This window comes from Oryctolagus cuniculus, chromosome 6 (assembly GCF_051225735.1).
Source record: "Oryctolagus cuniculus isolate XC-2025 breed Fujian yellow rabbit chromosome 6, ASM5122573v1, whole genome shotgun sequence".
Classification (NCBI taxonomy): Eukaryota; Metazoa; Chordata; class Mammalia; order Lagomorpha; family Leporidae; genus Oryctolagus; species Oryctolagus cuniculus.
In genome coordinates, this window is record NC_142872.1 from 122,378,828 (window position 1) to 122,399,200 (window position 20,373).

Genomic DNA, 20,373 nt, shown 5'->3' on the forward strand with positions numbered 1-20,373 from the left:
AAGGTTTGTCATGTCTGCTTAGTCTCATTCCTTCTACTTAGTCTCAAACTACTTTCCTCACCTCCTTCCTGATCCTTAGTAGCTCACCATGGAAAATTCTGAGTATGTGTGCCTCAAGTAGATCAACTTTCTCTCCCTAAGCTTGTTATATTTTTGGCTCTCTCCTAGATGGTTGAGTCAAAAAAGAATTAAGTCACTAGGAACTTGTATGGAAGAGTGTGTAGACCCTAATATTTATCAAGAAATTGTTTCCCAGGGCCACTGTTGTGCTTCAGCAGGTTGAGCAACCACTTGTGATGCCAGCACTTCATACTGGAGTGCCAATTTGAGTCCTGGTTCCACCGCTTCTAATCCAACTTTCTGCTAATGCACTTGGGAAGGCAGCATAAGATGGCCCATATCCTTGGACCCCTGCAACCCATTTGAGAGCAAGACAGAATTCCTGGCTTTTGACTTTGGCCTGGCCCAGACCTGGCTGTTACAGACAGTTGGGGAGTGAACCAGCAGATGGAAGCTCTCTCTTTCCTTCTCTCCCTGTGTATTTTAAATAAATAAATCTTTAAAAAAATTTTTCCAGTACCAATTGAGACTTGAGGCATTTATTTAAAATATTAATTTATTCAAATATACATTCATGTTACAATATTACATTTTAACATTCATCAAAAACTAAAGAGTTTTTAAGAATTTATTGAAGTCCTGGACTGAAGCTTTGGCAATCTCTTCACAAAATATTTTATCAGGAATAGATACTAATTTGTCCAAAGAGATATAGTTAGGTTTTGCTGGATCATACTGTGCTCTTCCTAAATAGGTAAGAAACAAATGTCTTTCTTTGACTTTAAACAACTTTGTATTAAATACCTGGAAAAGAAAAAAAAAAAAACAATTTAAAACAAATAGGAAAAACTAAAATGTTTACTTAGCTAAATAGCTTAACAAATAGAATTTTTATCCACATGCTCAGTAAATATGACACCACATGATTTAAAGCCATGAACTTAAGAAATCTATGATGAAAAAGGGACTCACAACCAATAAACAGAAGCATGATAAAATAATTAAAGGTGATGCTGTGACAAACACTGACTACGCCAGAGACAGGGAAGAGTGTGTTAGAAGGGCAAATCCTCAGGTCCTATCCCCAAACTATGTCAGAAACTGCAACAGTGGGACCCAGAAATCTGTTTTAACAAGGCCTCTAGATGATTCTGATAGCTGTCAAGTTTGAGAACCAGTGTTCTAGATTAAGATCCATGTCACCAGAAAACTGATTATTTCATAATCTGTGAAGTTCTTTTTGTTGTTGTTGAATTCCTGCTCCCCAGATAGAATAAAAATTATGAAATGAATCTGACCTCTTTGGAAAGCAACTAGAGGAAAGTATGTGTTGTCTGCCTCAGGTTAATCTCCTAAGGAATACAGCGATTGGTACCAACTTCAGAAAAGACTCAGAAGTAAGCCACGTTCCTGTAACCCGCTCCAAGAAGGAAGGCAGAGCAGGAAACTGCTGAAGCATGAGAGCTGTGAGGCCCCATTCCTGTGATGGCTTTCAGTTTTCCTCAGGCTGTACTACAGACCACTGGGAACTCTGTGCACACAGCACAAAACCTTAGGCGTCCTTGCCTACACCTACATGTAAACCAAGTAACAGGTCGCTCAGAAGGGGCGCTATGGGGGACAAGTATTCTGAAATAGTGACCAAAAAAAAAAGGAGGGGCCTCCAATGCGCTGTTGTAGGTTAAGCATCTGCCTGCAGTCCCGGCATCCCATATGGGCATTGGTTCAAGTCCTGGCTGCTTCACTTCCTGTCTATTCCCCTGCTGATGGCCTGGGAAAGCAGTAGAGGATGGCCTAAGTATCTGGGCCCCTGCACCAGTGTGGGAAACCTTGAAGAAGCTCCTGGCTCCTGGCTTTGAATTGGCCCATCTCCAGCCATTGCAGCCATTTGGGGAGTGAACCAGCAGATGGAAGACCTCTCTCTGTCTCTGCCTCTCAAGTAAAATAAATAAATGTTAAAAAAAAAAAAAAAAAAGCAAAACACAGTAGAAGTGCTAGCTAAGTCAAGATGGAGCTGGTTTGCCTCTGGAATAAAACATCTTTTTCTGCCCCTGCAGAAACAAACTACATGCTATTCTGTCTCTCTTTGTAACTGTATTCCCTTTGCCACATTATTACTGATAATGAAGCTTTTAGGTGTTGTTTATCTTAAATATGGCTGCTATGCAGTGACTCTTGGCTTAAAAAAATAACCAAACAAAATATAAGAGCCCATTCATAGAAAAGTTATGACAGGCAAATAAACATCGCTATAAATGAAGGAACTAGCCAAATGCAATCTAGATCTGAGAGTTATATTAAGTTCATATTTTTGTCCATCTTTGTTAACAAAAATAGGAGCACACCTGCGAGTAGAGTACAGGGATCAATCCAGTGAAATCCAATCTGTCATTTATTCAGTAACACTTCCTGAGTGCCTATTCACAAGGCGAACTGGAAAGAAGGGTCACTTTGATGGAATGCAATCATTCATTTGTTCAACAAGTACCTACTGAGTGCCTGCTGAGCACCAGGTCTAGTTCTAGGCACTCACGATTCGGCAGTGTTCTAAGAGTTAACATTCCTGTGAACAGCAGGTAATGTCACTCACAAGGTAAAGACCACAAGCAATTCATTTGAAAATACATGGCTTTGGCATAATGGTAAACTGGAACTTTTCTATGCTTCAACAGGATAACATCACTATGGCTTGTTAATCCATGGATTTAGACAGATTGTGAATAAAAAGGGTAGTACTGAAAGGACCTTCAAGAGAAGTGATCTATTTTAAATTTAAAAAGATAAGACTATGTTGGATTTGCTCTGGCTCAGTCTATCCAGCAGAGCTAGGAAGAGGTAGGTACTACATGCACACACACTCATCGTGGATTTCTTCTCAGGAGCAGATGTGTCCGGAAGCACTCTGCACCTGCATAGCAAGTCTGAAAGCAGGGAACAGCGCCCTCACACTGTTGTGAGCTGCATTACCTGTGGGAACTTGACGATGATGTGGTGGGGAATGCTCATCACATTGTGCACATAATCAAAAGTCTCGGTGAGTTTCCTCTTATTTACAGTTAACATCTTTGGGATTCTGGTGATCATATGTTGAATTTCATTGTGTTTAAAACCAAGTTCAAGACGATAAACCTAAAGGAAAGTAAATTTCCTAAGTCATGAACATAAATAGTTACTCTGGTGCTATGCCAGAGGACACATTGATTCTTTTAAATTTCAACATAATGACATTTAAAAATCTGGAGACAGCCACATTGATGCCTTCAAGACACTATAGCCTCCTGTTTCTGGGGTGAGGCAAGTTCCAAACCCTCTGCTGAGAATGAGCTGTGCATGGCAAGAGGATCATGGTGCTGATCACCCCAACACTGCTGGACAGAGGAGGGCGAGTCAGTTAATGGACTGGCAACACATTTTTTGTTTGTCAATTGATTTTTTTTTTTAAAGTTTTTATTTAATGAATGCATTTTTTCATAGATACAATTTTTGGAATATAGTGATTCTTTCCCCTATATCCACCCTCCTACCCCAACTCCCATCCCATCTCCCTCTCCCATCTCCTTTTCATTATGGTTCATTTTTAGTTTGATTTTATATACATAGGAGCAACTCCAGGTTAAGCACAGATTTCAACAGTTTGCACCCATGCACACACACAACATATAGAGTACAATTTGAGAACAAGATTTCTGGTCGATCTTCATAGAACAACTCATTGAGGACGGAGGTCCTACATGGGGAGTGAGTGCACAGTGACTCCTGTTGTTCCTTTAACAATTAACACTCTTATTTATGACGTCAGTGACCACCGAGGCTCTTGCCATGGGCTGCCAAGGCTCTGGATGCCTTTTGTGACCACAGACTCCATCAGCATTTGGACATGGCCATAAGCAAAGTGGATGTTCTCTCCTCCCTTCAAGAGACGAATACATCCTTTTTCCATGAGTGGCAATAGATTTTTCCAAATGCCTTTAAGATTCTGCTCCCAGACATACTCAGGACCATGTTCCCTGAACAACTACATGCCCTCGTTCCACACGGAGATGATAAAACTAAACACCCAAGTATGAGTGAAGCTCTCCATGTGGTTTCCTAGTAGCCTATGCTCCCCCACAAGGCTGCTGATCTGGTCACTGTGCAGTTTAACGCCCACAGGATTCTAAGTACCATGAAAGCAGCAACAATCGCCTAGACTGCTTGGGCAGGTGCTCAGTGAAGATCTCTGCATGACTCTGATTACTTCAGCACCTCTGAAAATGAGCCTTTCATAATGATTTCAAATACAGTCATGTGCCACTTACCAACACTGTAGGCAGTGACAGACTGCATTCACAAGGATGGCTATTCTAGTCAGTCCAGGTGTGTAGATTATACAACCTAGGCCTGTGATGTTCACATAGTAAACCTGTCCAAGCACTAATGCATGACTGCACTACCACGGCTTTGTTTACCAACTAGTCAGCTGTTCTTGGCTTCATACTAATCTCTTGGAGGAAGGGCAGTGAAGTATTCGGATGTTCTGTGATAGAGCCAGAGCTAGGAATTGGCACCAGTGTTAAGGAGAGCAATTTGCTGGCTGCCACTCCCCACAACAAAGTCATCTGGATCCAGCCTCCCAAATTCCCTGAGACACAGACCCTTATGCTGGGCTGCCCGGTGCTGCTCATGCACCTGTACTGTTATGCGGGGGTTATGGGTAGCAGCATCCACAAAGTGATTTGCTCATGTAACATCTGGTCAACATGAGATAACATCCTTACCTGAAATACACTGCTTTTCGTGTTTGCCCTGTAATTTCCATTTCTATCTTTTTAGAAAGGACTTCTTTAAAAATCTAGTTTTAAGATGATGACAGCAAAATCTGGTGTCTGCAGAGAACCTAAACACTCAAAGAAAAAAGTTGATCTTGCAAAAAGCTCAAAGTTGTCCTACCTTCATATTTTCTTTCACAGGCTCCAGACTCCCTGTTAGTAGCCGTGGGAGACGAACTACCAGATCTCTCGTCTATTGTCATAAACAAAACAATCCATTATTACTATAGGTGCATACTTAACTACTTTGGAAAACTAAGGCATTTCTAGGAACACAAACTTAAAATTTAAAAATATGACCCAAACAGAGAAGTAACAACACTGGAAATACATAAACTTGACACAAAAAGTGAGGAAAAAACAGATATTGAACACAAAATGTAGGGAATCAATTTGCTGGAATGTTACAAAGTTATGCAGCTTTATGTTTAATCTAGCAAGGTAACTCATTTTTGTATGGAAAATGCCAGGCATTTATTGGACTTCTACAGGCTTGGCATCTGTGAGCCCAAGAGATGTCACAGTTACTGAATGTACCTGACATAGAAATGTTCAAAGTTTCCATTTCTTTACCTTTTTCACACTAAGTTCAAGTTCTTTCTGAAAAAATCCCAATCTGTTATCCAGTCTTTCCACTGAAAAATTCAGCAAAAATGGAGCATTCCTGACCATCTGTGCAATATCTGCCTTAGTGAAATTTTTTGACTGAAGATAGGCCACTCTGGAGAAATAAACAAAAATACACACAAATATGATAAACGTCTCCTGCCAGCAAACTACTCTCCAAAGTGACAATTATTTTTAAACAGACTCCCACTCCATAAAAAAATGTAAACACAAATATTCTGTAATAATGATATAAATATGAATAAACCAAACATCTACCCAACTCTATAATGGTTTCCATTTCTGCATGCAAATAGAAAATAATTCTGAAACCCAGTAACAAGTAGATTCTCTTTTCCGATAATGTGTTTTACTACTTGCTAGGAAAAAGTAAAATTGCTTCTGTTCAAGTTTTTTCATTTATTTTTGCTAACAGTGGATAAAACACAAAGTGGGAAAATAAAAGATTCAGAATTCTTCTTACAAAGAAAGACCTTAAACCATGGTTGTGAGTTAGAAAAATCCTTTATATTAGTACATTTATTACGTATTTTCATAAGTAATTTTTACAACAGTCTTTCAAAAGGTATTTTATTAACAACTGAGAAATTTTCCTAAGTTTTTGGCAACCAAAACAGGGTAGTAAAATATAGCAAGTTTGACTGTAAAATAACATTTATTTTAAATCTAAAAACATAGTGAATGGTATTTTATTAGATGCCTAAAATATACCAAGATATTATCTTTCTTAATTCACAACAGGAAAAAAAAAAACCTTGTGAGCCAGGTAAACTGTCCACCCTACAGAGGAAGAAACATTGATTCAAACAAGTTAATAACTTGTGTTAGGTCACAAGCTAATTATCACTTAGGTAATTAATGATAAAACAGATGTGAACTCAGGCATGCCTACAATTAGTTTACTGACATTTCTATACTTTGTACCAGAACTTGCATTAGTTTATAATCAAATAACTATTACTATTTATTTATTAAAAGGCAGAAATACAGAAAGATAGCTTTCATTCACTGGTTTACTCCCCAGATGGCTACCATGACTGGGCTAGACCAGGCTGAGGCCAGGAACCTACAGTATCTTCCAGGTCTCTCATATGGGTACAGGGGCCCAAGTACTTGGGCCATCTTCCACTGCTTTCCCAAGCACATTAGCAGGGTTCTGGATCAGAAGTAGAGCAGCCTGGACTTGAACCAGCACCCATATGGGATACTGGCACTGTAGGCAGAGGCTCAACTTGCCACAATGCTGGCCCCAACTATTACTCCTTTAAAGAACTTCATTAGAGGCCATGAGAGGAAAAGCTGCCTTCATAAACATTCTAAGTGTATGACAAAAAGCACTATAAACAAAGTCAAGGAACAAGTGACCACTTGGAAAGTCTATGTGCAAGACTTTGTCTCAGAGAAAGAAATAATCTGCTCGATATCTAAAAGAATGTTTAGCAAAAAAGGAAAGAAAAGGGCCCAATTAAAAAAACAGCAAAGGGTACAAGCAATTTACAAAAAAAGATGTGTAAATGTAAATCCAGCATAAGATGTTCCCAACAACGTTGATATTCATGTGTGTATATACTTAATCTTTGTTGTTCATAGTCATCTTAAATAAATTTATCTTAAATAAAATAAATACATTTTTATTTACTTGAAAGGCAGAGCGAGAGTGAGAGAAACAGAGACAGAGATATCTTCCATCCACTAGTTCACTCCCTGAAATGTACCCAGAAACAAATGGGCTGAAGTCAAGAGCATCAGCCTAATCCTGGTTTCCATGTAGCTGGCAGGAACCCAACTACTTGAGCCAATGATCCCTGCTTCCCAGGGTCTGCATTAGCAGGAAGCTGGAACTAGGGGCTGCGGGTATCTCAACAGTATCTTAAACACAGATGCTATTTTTGGTCAATTTTCTTCTAATTCAAATAAAAGGCATTTGATTACAAAACTTCAAGAAATTAACAAAGCTCTCTGAAACTTAGCGAGGCTCAGCTAAGTGGAGACAGCTGAGTGTTGGTGTGGTATTTGTGTGTGTGTTTAGATAAGAGGCAGACAAATTAGGAGAGTAATCTTGTTATGAAATGACAGGAACCTGGGGCAAAGAATTCAAAGTGAAGGTTAAAAGAAGTGCATGGTCTGATTTGAGAGACATACAAAGACCGACGTGATAGGACATGATGACTTAGTACATATAAATGCCGAAAGAGGAGAAGCTCAAGTTAATATCAACACCTCTCTCTGATTTGGGCGACAGGATGAAGAGTGTTTGCAGGCGGTGAAGCTGAGAATATCGATTGATTCGAGAGATTTGAAGGTGATGATGAATTCAAAATGTTAACCTAAGGACAGAGACTCTGTGGTATTCTCAAGCCTAACAGGATTCTTAGCTCACAGATCAATATCATCTCACTATACTGACACTCAGATTCAATTATTTTCTGAATGTTAAATGAAGTACAAAGATGTTTACGAAAGTGCTCTTTAAAGAATAAAGGAATAACTAAAATAGCCAATTTACAGAAATTAAAGCAAATTATACAGTAACTTGCTAAGAGAACTTTAAATGTCTACTGTTAAAAATTGGCTGAGGAAAAAAAAACACCAGATCCGGCTTTCATATCTTTAAGTGCACTCCCAGATAATTTGGCCATCTGATAATGGATTTTTTTTTTTTTTTTTTAGAAAAAATTGTTCAGGCCGGCGCCGCGGCTCACTAGGCTAATCCTCCACCTTGCGGCGCCGGCACACCGAGTTCTAGTCCCAGTCAGGGCGCCGGATTCTGTCCCGGTTGCCCCTCTTCCAGGCCAGCTCTCTGCTGTGGCCAGGGAGTGCAGTGGAGGATGGCCCAAGTGCTTGGGCCCTGCACCCCATGGGAGACCAGGAGAAGCACCTGGCTCCTGCCATCGGATCAGCGCGATGCGCCGGCCACGGTGGCCATTGGAGGGTGAACCAACGGCAAAGGAAGACCTTTCTGTCTGTCTGTCTCTCTCCCACTGTCCACTCTGCCTGTAAAAAAAAAAAAAAAAAAAAAAAAAAAAAAATTGTTCAATTTCTATTGAACAGAAGCAGTTAAATACTGGCTCAGCAATAAATTGAAACATGAATAAAAGAACTGTTTTAAATACTTTAGTTGGATCAAAGAAGGCCCTAACAAATACAAATCATATTCTAGTTCATTATCTTGGGAGATCTTTGTGCAGCACTGATGTCAGAAATAACTAACATGTGTATTTCCTCCACAATCACTTCGCGGGCTATGTGTGAACCATCCCAAAAGCCCTGCATACCTGGTCTTAAGATTTTCAAGGTCTTCAGAGAAAATGGCATAATTTTTAGTGAGGAATGTTCCCAGCTCATTGTCCTCTATACCCACATCCTTCAGAAACAGGAGTATTTGCTTAATGTCTTTTTCAAAATCCAGTCTCAGAAGGAGGTTGGCTGCATCTGGATGCTTTTCTATCTTGGACAAATCCACTCCTATAATAAATTATAAATATCATTGGAAGATAATGTCTTTCAGCCATTTAAGTTCATACCCATTAGCACAAGAAATTACTGGAGATGAATGACCTATCTAAAGGAGAATCCAGGTATTTCTAAGTATTTTAAAATTGGTTGCAGAAATAAAAACAAATCAAAATAAAATTACTGTATTTATTTCAAAGACAATTATAGAAGAAAATAGAGCTTTTGGATAATTTTCCCCAAAGACAAATCCATTGAGTTACATAAACATAGGACCATCATTTTTATCTGTTGTTTCAGGAATACTGTTTGAAGAGCGCCCCTTTATGATTCAACAAGCAATTCTGCAGGGTAACAAGCCCTATGAATAAACTGACTTTCTTTGAAGTTTTAATCATTTTCTTAGCTACAAATATGCCCATGATCCCCTTTATGGAAGGAATAAATATGATCCTATGCCTTCTTCATTGTTGTGATCACTAAGTTTTTGACAGAGACGAGCTCCTTAAGGATTCCAAGAAATGTGTGAGTGGTATGAACAGGCACAGCCCTCAAATACACAATAAAGCAGAACATACACCACTTCCACCCTTCATGTGTCCTCATAATCCTGATAATCTCAGTGAACCAGAAGCAGGACAGAGAGAGAATAAAAAGGAGAAAAAACCGAGTTGCTATTTTAAAAGATTTTTTTGGTTACAGAATAATTAGATTTCAGCATTAATTAGCAAGGAATCAAAGTAACTTGTAATTCAAAATTTTCATTAAAACTAAGCATTTTATTCTCTCACTTTTTAATTTTATTTAATTCAATAAAACATGAAAAGGAAAGGCTTATCCCTGATGGTAAGAATAAATACTTGAAGATAATGTTATATTCCTTTTTTTTTTTAAAGATTTTTTTATTCATTTGAAAGGCAGAGTTACAGAGAGGCAAAGGCAAAGAGAGAGTTCTTCCAACCCCTAGTTCACTTCCCAGATGGTCCCAACAGCTAGAGTTGTGCCGATCTGAAGCCAGGAGCTTCTTGTGGGTCTCTCACATGGGTGCAGTGGCCCAAGGGCTTGGCCCATCTTCTACTGTTTTCCCAGGCCATAGCAGAGATCCAGATAGGAAGTGGAGCAGCCAGGACTTGAACTGGCACCCATATGGGATGCCAACACTGCAGGCAGATGCTTTACCCGCTACACCACAGCACTGGCCCTGAAATTTCATATTCTTAAAAAAAATCTTTCTTCCTATTAAACTTAACTTTCAAACTGAGTTTTAGAGACAACACTGTAGTCTTCAATATAAAATAAATAAAAGATTTTTAAAGACTTATTTATTTTGAAAGTCAGAGTTACAGAGATAGGGAGGGACAAAGAAAGAGAGCTCTTCAATCCTTGAGTTCACTCACTGGGTGGCTGCAACAGCCATGCAGGGCTGGGCCAAAGCCAGAAGCTTCATTGGAGTCTGTAATGTGAGTGACAGGGTTCAAACACTTAGGCCATCTTCTACTGCTTTTCCCAGGCCATTAGCAGGGAGCTGGATCACAAGTGGAACAGACAAAACACACTGAAGCCCATATGGAACACTGGTGCCACAGGGAGAGGCTTTACCTGCTATGCCATGATGTCAGCCCCAAAATATTCATTTATAAATGGTACTCACAACCAGAAAAACAAAGTATCATAATCATTACAACTCAAATATTATTATATCTCAACATAATTCTGCATCCAAATTTTTTGGCATTAAACAGGTGTTGAGGGTGGACACTGTGGTACAGCAGGTTAAATTGCTACTTCGGATGCCTGCATCTCATATTACAGTGCTGGTTTGAGTCCTGGCTTCTCTGATTCCATCTAGCTTCCTGCTAATGTATATAGGAGGCAGCATATCATGGTCCAATTGCTTGGGTTCTTGCCCCTCACATGGGAGACCTGGACTGAGTTCTTGGCTCCTGATTTCAGCCTGGCTCAGCCCTGGCTGTTTGCTGGCATTTGGGGAGTAACTGAGCAGATGAATGTCTCTGCCCCCACCCCCCCACTTATATTGTTCTCACTTTCAAATTAAAAAGACTATAAATCAACTATACATTAATAATGGCATTCCAAATTAATGGGGGAGGAAAGACTATTCATTGAAATATAATGGGGGACTGGCACTGTGGCATAGTGCGTAAAGCCACAGCCGGAAGTGCCAGTGTCCCATATGGGCACTGGTTCGAGACCCAGCTGCTCCACTTCTGATCCAGCTCTCTGCTATGGTCTAGGAAAGCAGAAGATGGCCCAAGTGTTTGGGTCCCTGCAACCATGTGGGAGACCCAGAAGAAGCTCCTGGTTCCTGGGTTCAGATTGGCCTAGCTTGCGGACATTTGGGGAGTGAACCAGTGGATAGAAGACCTCTCTCTCTACGCCTCTGCCTTTGCCTTTCTGTAGCTCTGCCTTTCAAATAAATAAAAAAATCTTTAAAAAAATATATATAATAGGAGATTTCTGAACAAAACTAAAATTTCTCAATTTTATACAAAAATTAATACCAAATATAGTAAGATTCCAAATGTGTATTCACTTTTACTAGAAAATAACTCAGATTTTTTTTTTTTTTTTTTTTTTTTTTACAGGCAGAGTGGACAGTGAGAGAGAGACAGACAGACAGAAAGGTCTTCCTTTGCCGTTGGTTCACCCTCCAATGGCCACCGCGGCCGGCGCATCGCGCTGATCCGATGGCAGGAGCCAGGTGCTTCTCCTGGTCTCCCATGGGGTGCAGGGCCCAAGTACTTGGGCCATCCTCCACTGCACTCCCTGGCCACAGCAGAGAGCTGGCCTGGAAGAGGGGCGACCAGGACAGAATCCGGCGCCCTGACTGGGATTAGAACCCGGTGTGCCGGCGCCGCTAGGTGGAGGATTAGCCTATTGAGCCGCGGCGCCGGCTACAGAATTTAAAAAGTATTAATTTTAACTACAGAAAGATATAAAGCTAATGTATGGCTTTCCATATGACATAAATACACAAATGGGGGCTTTAAAAAAGTTCACAGAAAAATGTAATTAAAAATAATGTGAATTTTCCAGAAGTTTTTTGAAATTCCCTATATTTATATAGAGGAAAGCGTTCACAAACTGGTAATAGTGGTTACTTTTGGGAGGTGAAACTGGGAATGAAGAGATAACAGGTCTTTTTCTTGTAATAACTGTACTTTTAACAACTAGATATGGTTCCCTTGCCATTTAAAAATTAGAAAAATACATCCAATTATTGAATGGATAAATAAATACGATGGAAACCAACCCCTCCCCCCAAATCTGTAAATGAATGGGGGAGGAGGTACTTTAGAATAAGATAAAGGTTCCAGACTTCAAATTTAACTAAATATTATAGTGCACATGTGTGGAAGCACCATGCTCAGCATGAGCTGTCACACCCTGACTGTGCTGCAACAAAAAGCCTGAAAAGCTGGTTTTCACCAGCAACAGGAGAGCAGAATCTCATCAGGAGAGCACACCGCTCCAAGTACAAATCACTTGGGCTCACTCACCGTTTCATTAACTTGAATAGTCATTGAACGCCTGCTGTGGACCAGGCACTTCTGCTAAAAGTGGGGATATAAAAATGAATAATACATAATCTAACCTCTCGGCAATTGGTAGTCGGGCTTTATCTCATCAGTTTGGTAACTACAAAGACGATCATTGTTTTGCATTACGGTTACACAGAGTTGATCAATCAAGGTCTGGCAGGCAACAGAAACTGCCCTAAAGTTCCAATGAGAAGGACTTTCAAGAAGAGACTCTATATGGTGGCATGAGCTGAAGGGCAAAACAAGAACTCTCATAGCACTGGGAGACTGAACAGACTAAGCGTTATCAGGACCAGAAAGAGCTGGAAGTGATTAAAGGGCTGCTCAGGAGGAGCCGTTGTCATGGAGCGAGCAGTTACAGGACCCCAGGAAGGCAGGGAAAGGGAAAAACACCCCCAGCTGGCACTTCTGTCCTCTCTCCTGCAGGTATCCCCCACTGGCTGAAGCTGCTCAGAAACCAGCTGGTGTAGAAGCCCCAGTGCATAGAAGGACGGACTTCTGGAACACAGAGGAGGCGGAGAAAGAGACAGAAAAGCGATCTGCAAAAGCAAGCTGAGCAGGACTAGGACTTGGATTCTCAAAAACACTGCCTAACAAAGCAATCATAGTTCGCTAAGTTACTGTCATTGTTACTTTTTAAAAATTTTTATTTGTGGGGTCAGTGGTATGCGTAATGGGTAAAAGCTGCTGCCTGCAATGACGGCATCCTGTATGTTCACTGGTTCAAGTCCCAGTTGCAACACTTCCCATCCAGCTCTCTGCTATGGCCTGGGAAAGCAGTGGAAGATGGCCCAAGTGCTCGGGCCCCCGCATCTGCTGGGGAGACCTGGAGGAAGCTCCTGGCTCCAGATCAGCCCAGCTCCAGCCATTGTGGCCATTTGGGGAGTGAACTAGAGGATGGAAGATCTCTCTCTGCTTCTGTAATTCTGCCTTTCAAATACATAAATAAATCTTTAAAAAACTTTATTTTTTGAGCCATCACCTGCTGCATTAGCTGAAAAGGTAAACAAGGGCCAAAGTCCACCCCACCGAAATTACTGCTAAGAAATCTGTTGAAGTATCAGCATACTGAAGAAGGAATGCGTGAAACAGGCCAAAGCTGTACGTACATTTATTTAAAGGTAGGAACTATGTGTTGAGTTCACTTGTCTCACCCACAGTGCTTGCCCTTGTTACAAGGCTAGGAAAACCATTCTGAAAGGAAACGTGACTGGCTCTCCTTGAAGCAAACAACCATCTATCTCTCACCTTTGAGAGTTTTAAAAATTGCACACATTTATGGGTTATGGCACGATGTTTTGATATATGAATATATACACATTGCGGAAAGATTAAATCAAGCTAATGAACACATCCATCACTTCACATGATTACTATTTTGCTATTGGTAAGAATGTTTTTTTTTTTTTATAAATTTTTTTTATTTTTTTTGAGAGAGAGAGACAGAGAGAAAGGTCTTCCTTTGCCGTTGGTTCACCCTCCAATGGCTGCCACGGCCGGCGCACAGCGCTGATCCAATGGCAGGAGCCAGGTGCTTCTCCTGGTCTCCCATGGGGTGCAGGGCCCAAGCACTTGGGCCATCCTCCACTGCACTCCCTGGCCACAGCAGAGAGCTGGCCTGGAAGAGGGGCAACCGGGACAGAATCCGGCGCCCCGACCGGGACAGAATCCAGCGCCCTGACCGGGACTAGAACCCGGTGTGCCGGCGTCACAAGGCGGAGGATTAGCCTAGTGAGCCGCGGCGCCGGCTCAAGAATGTTTAACATCTACACTCTTGGCAATTCTCTAGGATATGGTACATTATTGTTAACTACGGACTTCGTGCTGCACAATAATCTCCAGAATTTATTCCTCCTAATGGAAACTTGGTTCCCTTTTATCAGTATCTCCCCATCTCTGCCCTACCCCCACCCTCGGTAACCTCCATTCTACTCTCTGCTCCTATGAGTTTGACTTTTTTTACTTTCCACCAGTATAATAAATAAGATCACACAATATTTGTCTTTCTGTGCCTAGCTTATTTCACTTAGCATAATGTCTTCCAGATTTATCTGTATTTGCTGCAAATGACAGGATTTCCTTCTTTTTGAAGGATGAATGGTATTCCACTGTGTACATACAGAACATTTTCTTTATCCATTCATCCACTGATGAATACATAGGTTAATTTACAGAACCCTTTATCTGTATCTCTCACGTGGGATATGTCACTTTACTTCTCATCCTCATATTCCAGTTATTCGTATATATGCATATTTAGATATTTCTGAAGACTTTAGTAATGTTTGGGTAGCTTTGTATAAGGATAGATGAGTGAAGAATTACAATACATTATCATCAGTGCTACAGTGGAAGTGAGCAAGGAGTGAAGTAAGAACCTTGGGCCTCTGAACCCACGTGGGAGACCTGGATGAAACTCCTGGCTCCCAGCTTCACTCTGGACCAGCCCTGGTTGTTACGGCCATTTGTGGAGTGAATCAGTGGATGGAAGATCTCTCTTTCTCTGCCTCTGCCTGTCTCTCCCTCTCTGTAACTCTGCCTTTCAAATAAATAAATAAATCTTAAAAAAAAAAAAAAAAAAAAAAAGAACTGGAAGAGAAGCTCAAAATTCCAAACATAAGCAAATGATAAGGACATGGAAATGTTAAACACTGTATTTGATCAGTATATAAATATCTTGAAATATCACATTGTAACCCATAAATATCTATGAACAATTATTACATGTTAGTCAAAACATGTATAAAAACCTTATGCAATGTAAAAAAAAATTAAAATTTAAAACAAAACTGATGAACAAACTATAGCACTTGAAAATGTAGAGTTGAACTCAAATAGAGTGATAAAAGTTAAATAATTACATGTGGGGAACAGGATAGAGGTCAGGATGGATGAAGCAGGACGTCAAGTTTTTCACAAGTCTTTTCACAGTATTTGACTTTTGTTCATGTGCATGTACTACTCTGATAAAGATTAAAATATTAATTTAGAAAGGCAAAAATGCAAATGAAGAGTGTGTGCAGGAAGCATTTCTCGGTTAGTCAAACTTACCTAGAAGCACTAACTTCTGCAGAGTCTCAGAATGATCCACATAGTCTCGAAGAGTGAATGAAAGCGGGGGCAGTGGGGAGCCTGCAATAATTTGAACAGCCTCCTCTTCGGGGATGGGCTGCAGCGGGGACAATGGGGGCAAATCGTCCAGTCCTTTGAAGTCAGCCAGGAGGAAGGAAAGAGGCAAGTTAGTGTTCAATAACCACACTTAAAACAATTTCTGCAAAAAGCACTTCTTCTCTTGTTTCTTATAACTGTTATATATCTAGATCATTTCAGAATCAAACATTTAAGAAGTTCAAAAATATTTTGTCTCCTAAAGAGGTAAGGTTAGGAATATTTAGAAAGATCAACCACTGCTCCTCAAAGATATGAAATTTCTTAGTAGGTTTCAAGGTGCAGAACTGTTTTCCTACCATTTTAATTAGCAGGTAAGAATGCTGAAGATCAAATGACCTTCAAGAACAGGACTGGGTTGGCCAAAAGTACAGCATATCTCAACAGTCCACATTTCAGGGGTTAAAATCATCGTGTTCCCAAGTTCTCTCAAGTTATTCTCAAAACAGGTCTTTCAGAGGACTTTTGTCATTGTTTCTCCCACCTGTAGTCTCTCACTAAGAGAATGTTTTTTAAAATCAAACAATGTATACAAGACACTTGGAGCTGTAAACTACTGTAAGCTAAGGAATCAGGACGGTGTATCTTGTTCTATCTTTTTCACTCTAATCACTACCCTTTCTCATTTTTTAAGGCCTGCATCTCTTCTCAGCCTCCCCTTCCAGTTTTATTTCCTATCCTACTTAACTGAGTACCACCTCACTTGTGAAATACTGTATTCCTATGCTAGGAAGCACAGGAAGGAGAAGACTGACTAAAAGGCAGTACAGGGAAACTTTACGGAGTGACAGAACTGTTCTCTATTCACTGTCATGACGGTGTTTATTGAACTAAATGCCCATGTCAAAATCCACTGAACTATGTACCTTAGATGAATTTTACTTGAGACAAATTATATCCTAATAAGACTAATTATCATGAGACAATTTTTCTTAAAAAATCTAAATAATAAAGCCTTATAACATCTTATACATATTAACCCTCAACCACTTCAACCTTTTTTTCTTTGTAAAAAAGTTTTTTAACAGAAGTAAGTGAATAGAACTGGCATTGTTCTTTTTCCTGCCTAGTACAAAATATGACCAGCAAAGGGCCAGAAGAGTGTAAATAGGTCTTTCTCAATGACTAAAGTGAGGCACGAGGAACTTTTCTGAAAGCTCAGAATTACCTTCAGGAGACAGCTCAGAATCCAAGATGGGTAGCTTTTGTGTCTTCTGTGACTGTTGAATCCCGGAAGGAAGCAAAGCGCTTTGGGCAGAATGGTTCTCTTGCCTATTAGAGTTGGTTGCTTGGGAACTATTCCACAAGGAGGAAGTCCTATAAGTCTTAAATCCCCGGTGGAGAAGGCAAATGTCAGATGACATAGGTAGCTGAGTAGAAAAGCCACACAGCGGTATTTTTCTTGGCCTTGGGAAACTTCTCCTGAGTTGGGCAGCTTTAATGAAGCTACTCAGTTTAATAGTGTTGAACCACCTGGGTACCTGTTGGGCTGAGAGGGCCATTTTCTTTCAATAGTCTACAAAGGAAAAATATAACCATCAAAAAAATTAATTTACTTAGCAGTCTCAGTTACAAACCAAAAGACAGGAACTTCTGAACCAGAAAAATAAAGATAGGCTTTACAGCTAAAAAAAAAAAAAGCAAAGTCACTGGTGTAAGACAAACATTTAAAACAGAAATAAAAAATCTGCAAATATTCAAATCATAGTGGAACTCAATCTGTTAACTTAAGCATTTAGAGAATACAGTGATACAAAATAAATGTTCTTGAAAATTGGTTTGAAGGACATTTTAGAAGCAGACTGCTGATAAAAATAACACTGAATTATTCATACGCACTTTATGGATATAAGTTAGTCAAAACAAAAAGCAAAATCCTCTCTTAAATGAATCATCAAAATATTATCTCTGCTATACGCAAGACAGAAAGTCTTTCTTGCTTTATCCCCAGAGCTAAACACTGTCAATTATCTCATAAGTAAAGCTGTTCTTCAAAAGGGAACTGAACAAAATCAGCTTTGTCAATTTTGGTTCACTGTAGGAAATAAGAAAAAGAAAAGCCTTCAAAAAGAAAAGGTAAAAAGTAGCAGCAAAATGAAGAGGCAGAAAAAGTTACAGAAACAGGCAACCAGCAAGGAATACACATATATCTTGACTTAAAAGGTACTTGCTTCCCAAAAGATTTTTATCAGAAAAAGTTGCTGTTCAAGTCTAGTAATGTGAAAGAATTTTATACTCAGCCAGATAATTGGAAAGGTAAATTGGATGCATATACTCTTACATTAAATAAAATGACCCACATAAAACACAGCATGGAGGGGCTGGCACTGTGGCACAGTGGGTTTACACCCTGGCCTGAAGCGCTGGCAACCATATGGATGCCAGTTCAAGACCCAGCTGCTCCACTTCTGATCCAGCTCTCTGCTATGGCCTGGGATAGCAGTAGAAGATGGCCCAAGTCCTTGCACCCCTGCACCCGCGTGGGAGACCTGGAAGAAGCTCCTGGCTTTGGATCAGCGCAGCACCGGCCATTGCGGCCATCTGAGGAGTAAACCATCGGATGGAAGACCTTTCTCTCTCTCTCTGCCTCTCCTTCTCTCTTTGTGTAACTCTTTCAAATAAATAAATAAATCTTTAAAAAAAGAACAAAACATAGCATGGAGATGAATCTATGGGAAACAAAGTCTCACTAAATGGTAGCATTATTATTGTTACAACACAAGCCCAGATGATTGACTTCTGCAGAATCCATTATTCAATACAACTTTTTGCTTTGTTTTTCTACATGGTGGAATTTAGGTTGCCTTAAGCTCTGAATTATACCAAATACTTGAGGGTCTAATCTCCTCTTGGAGATTTGTAGTTTTAGGACATTTGCTCAGAGGGCTTTATACAAGTACAAGTCTGGCTTTCATTCTGAAATGATTTTAAACAGGAAGTAAGTACTCAGCGATAACCCGATAACCTGGTGGGATGGGTAGCTTTTGTTAGATGTTGGTAGGAACCGAGCCTCCAAGTCTGTCAGTTTTCCCTCAGCAGCCCCAAGGGCACCAACTGGAAGCCAGAGCTCTCAACCAGGACACCTAGTCAAGACTAAGTTTCTTGTGGTAGCCTAACACAATGCGTGCTGAACCCCAGGTTGGGAGCTCAGGAACCATTTTTCAGATGACAACTTTTTTTTAAAAAAATATTTATTTATTTATTTGAAAGGCAGAATAACAGAAAGAGAGAGAGAAATCAAGTTCACTCCCCAAATGGCCCTAATGGTCAGAATTTGACCAGGCTCAAGGCAGGGCTTGGAACTCCATCTAGTCTCCCACGTGGGTCGGCAGAGGCCCAAACACTTGGGCCATCGGCTGCTGTCTTCCCAGGCGCATTAGCAGGGAGCAGGATCCAGAAATGGAGCATCAACCCTGCTCTACTGGGTGCCAGCCGTTGCAGCGGCAGCTTAACCCACTGACCCAACACCACCGCCCCATCACCGATTTTAAAGATTCAGAGGACAATAAGATTACTCTTAAACGTTCCTGTCAGCTCTAACATTTTAGACTTGTAAATTTATCTAAGCACGTCCCGCCTTAAAGCAAACTCCCACAATCCCAAATTCACTTCGAAGTCTTTGCAGACAAATTAATGGCTTCTGCACAGCAGGCAGATTCACTTTAAATGCTCCATATTCATTAGAAGACTGCTGTCCATACCATACCACTGTTGATGTTTCCATTGGTATTTACAAGTGCACCCACTTCCCTAGCTCACCGTTTCAGGGCTGTCTCTACATCCGTCATAATCAGACTCACTGTAGGAGTGGGTCTCATTCAGCCCCCTGTGACTTTACTTTCTCCCGGGGCCCAGAGCCTTGCACAGAAACCCAACACAAGTGCGGGTTCAAAAGCGGGTAAGGCATTTGCAGAAGTGAATAAACGCCCTGCCAAGAGTTAACGGGGGGACTCTTCTATCACGACCCTTTCATCAGGAAGATTAAAGGAAAAAGCCCCACAGAACTCTAAAGTTCACGACACTATCACACACTAGTTCTCCACCGCGTGCCTGGTTCTTCGCTAGGAACGGGAGCTGACACTGCAAGCGATCGCCTTTCGAGGGTCCAAGAGTTCTCTCCACCTCTGTGGGCCTCATAAACGAAATCAGGAAACGCAAGGGGGTTAAGTGTGGCTTCGTAATAAAGGGCTCTCAGATAATGCTGTTGCCCTCCTTGGGCTATTTTTTTTTTTTTTTTAACCAGTTTTAGTTCCTCAAACCCAGTTTCCGCAGGAAGCTAAGTCCGTCTACACGCGGGACCTGCTTCTGCGTCCCTCGCCGAGCGCGCTAATTTGGTTGCGTTTTATTCACATCAGCTTAGAGGAAAACACAACACAGACCCAACCACCACCACCACCACCACAGGGCCACGAAGAGGGGGCCTCAAGGCCGTGACGCCTGGGAGCGCGGCCTGGACTTCGGGGGTTGGGACCCGAAACCCAGCGGGCGCGCCCCTCGCGCCTGGAGGCTCCCGCTTTACCTGTGGCGGGGCCTATGCCCCCGAGCAGTCCCGCCGTGGTCTCCAGGCTCGCCGGGCCGCGCGCACAGTCCCGGCGCCCTGCACGCCGCTCGCGAGCCGGCAGGCCCCGGCGCCGCGGCGCTGCCTGGCCCACGTGAGCTGCGGCAGGAGTGGGCGAAACCATCTTCAGGCCTGC

At 41.2% G+C, this 20,373-nt stretch overlaps 1 protein-coding gene across 1 annotated transcript; it reads right to left on the minus strand.

Annotated features, from left to right (window-relative positions):
* Window positions 1–598: 598 nt before the first annotated feature.
* On the minus strand, window positions 599–20,314 carry MTERF3 (mitochondrial transcription termination factor 3). Its single transcript, XM_070075331.2, has 8 exons — window positions 20,199–20,314; window positions 16,848–17,195; window positions 15,563–15,715; window positions 8,771–8,960; window positions 5,442–5,589; window positions 4,990–5,061; window positions 3,028–3,189; window positions 599–864 (listed from the first exon to the last, which is right to left on the minus strand). Exons 2-8 carry the CDS (start codon window positions 17,179–17,181, stop codon window positions 670–672), a joined length of 1,254 nt encoding a protein of 417 aa, XP_069931432.2. The 5' UTR covers window positions 17,182–17,195; window positions 20,199–20,314; the 3' UTR covers window positions 599–669.
* Window positions 20,315–20,373: the final 59 nt, after the last annotated feature.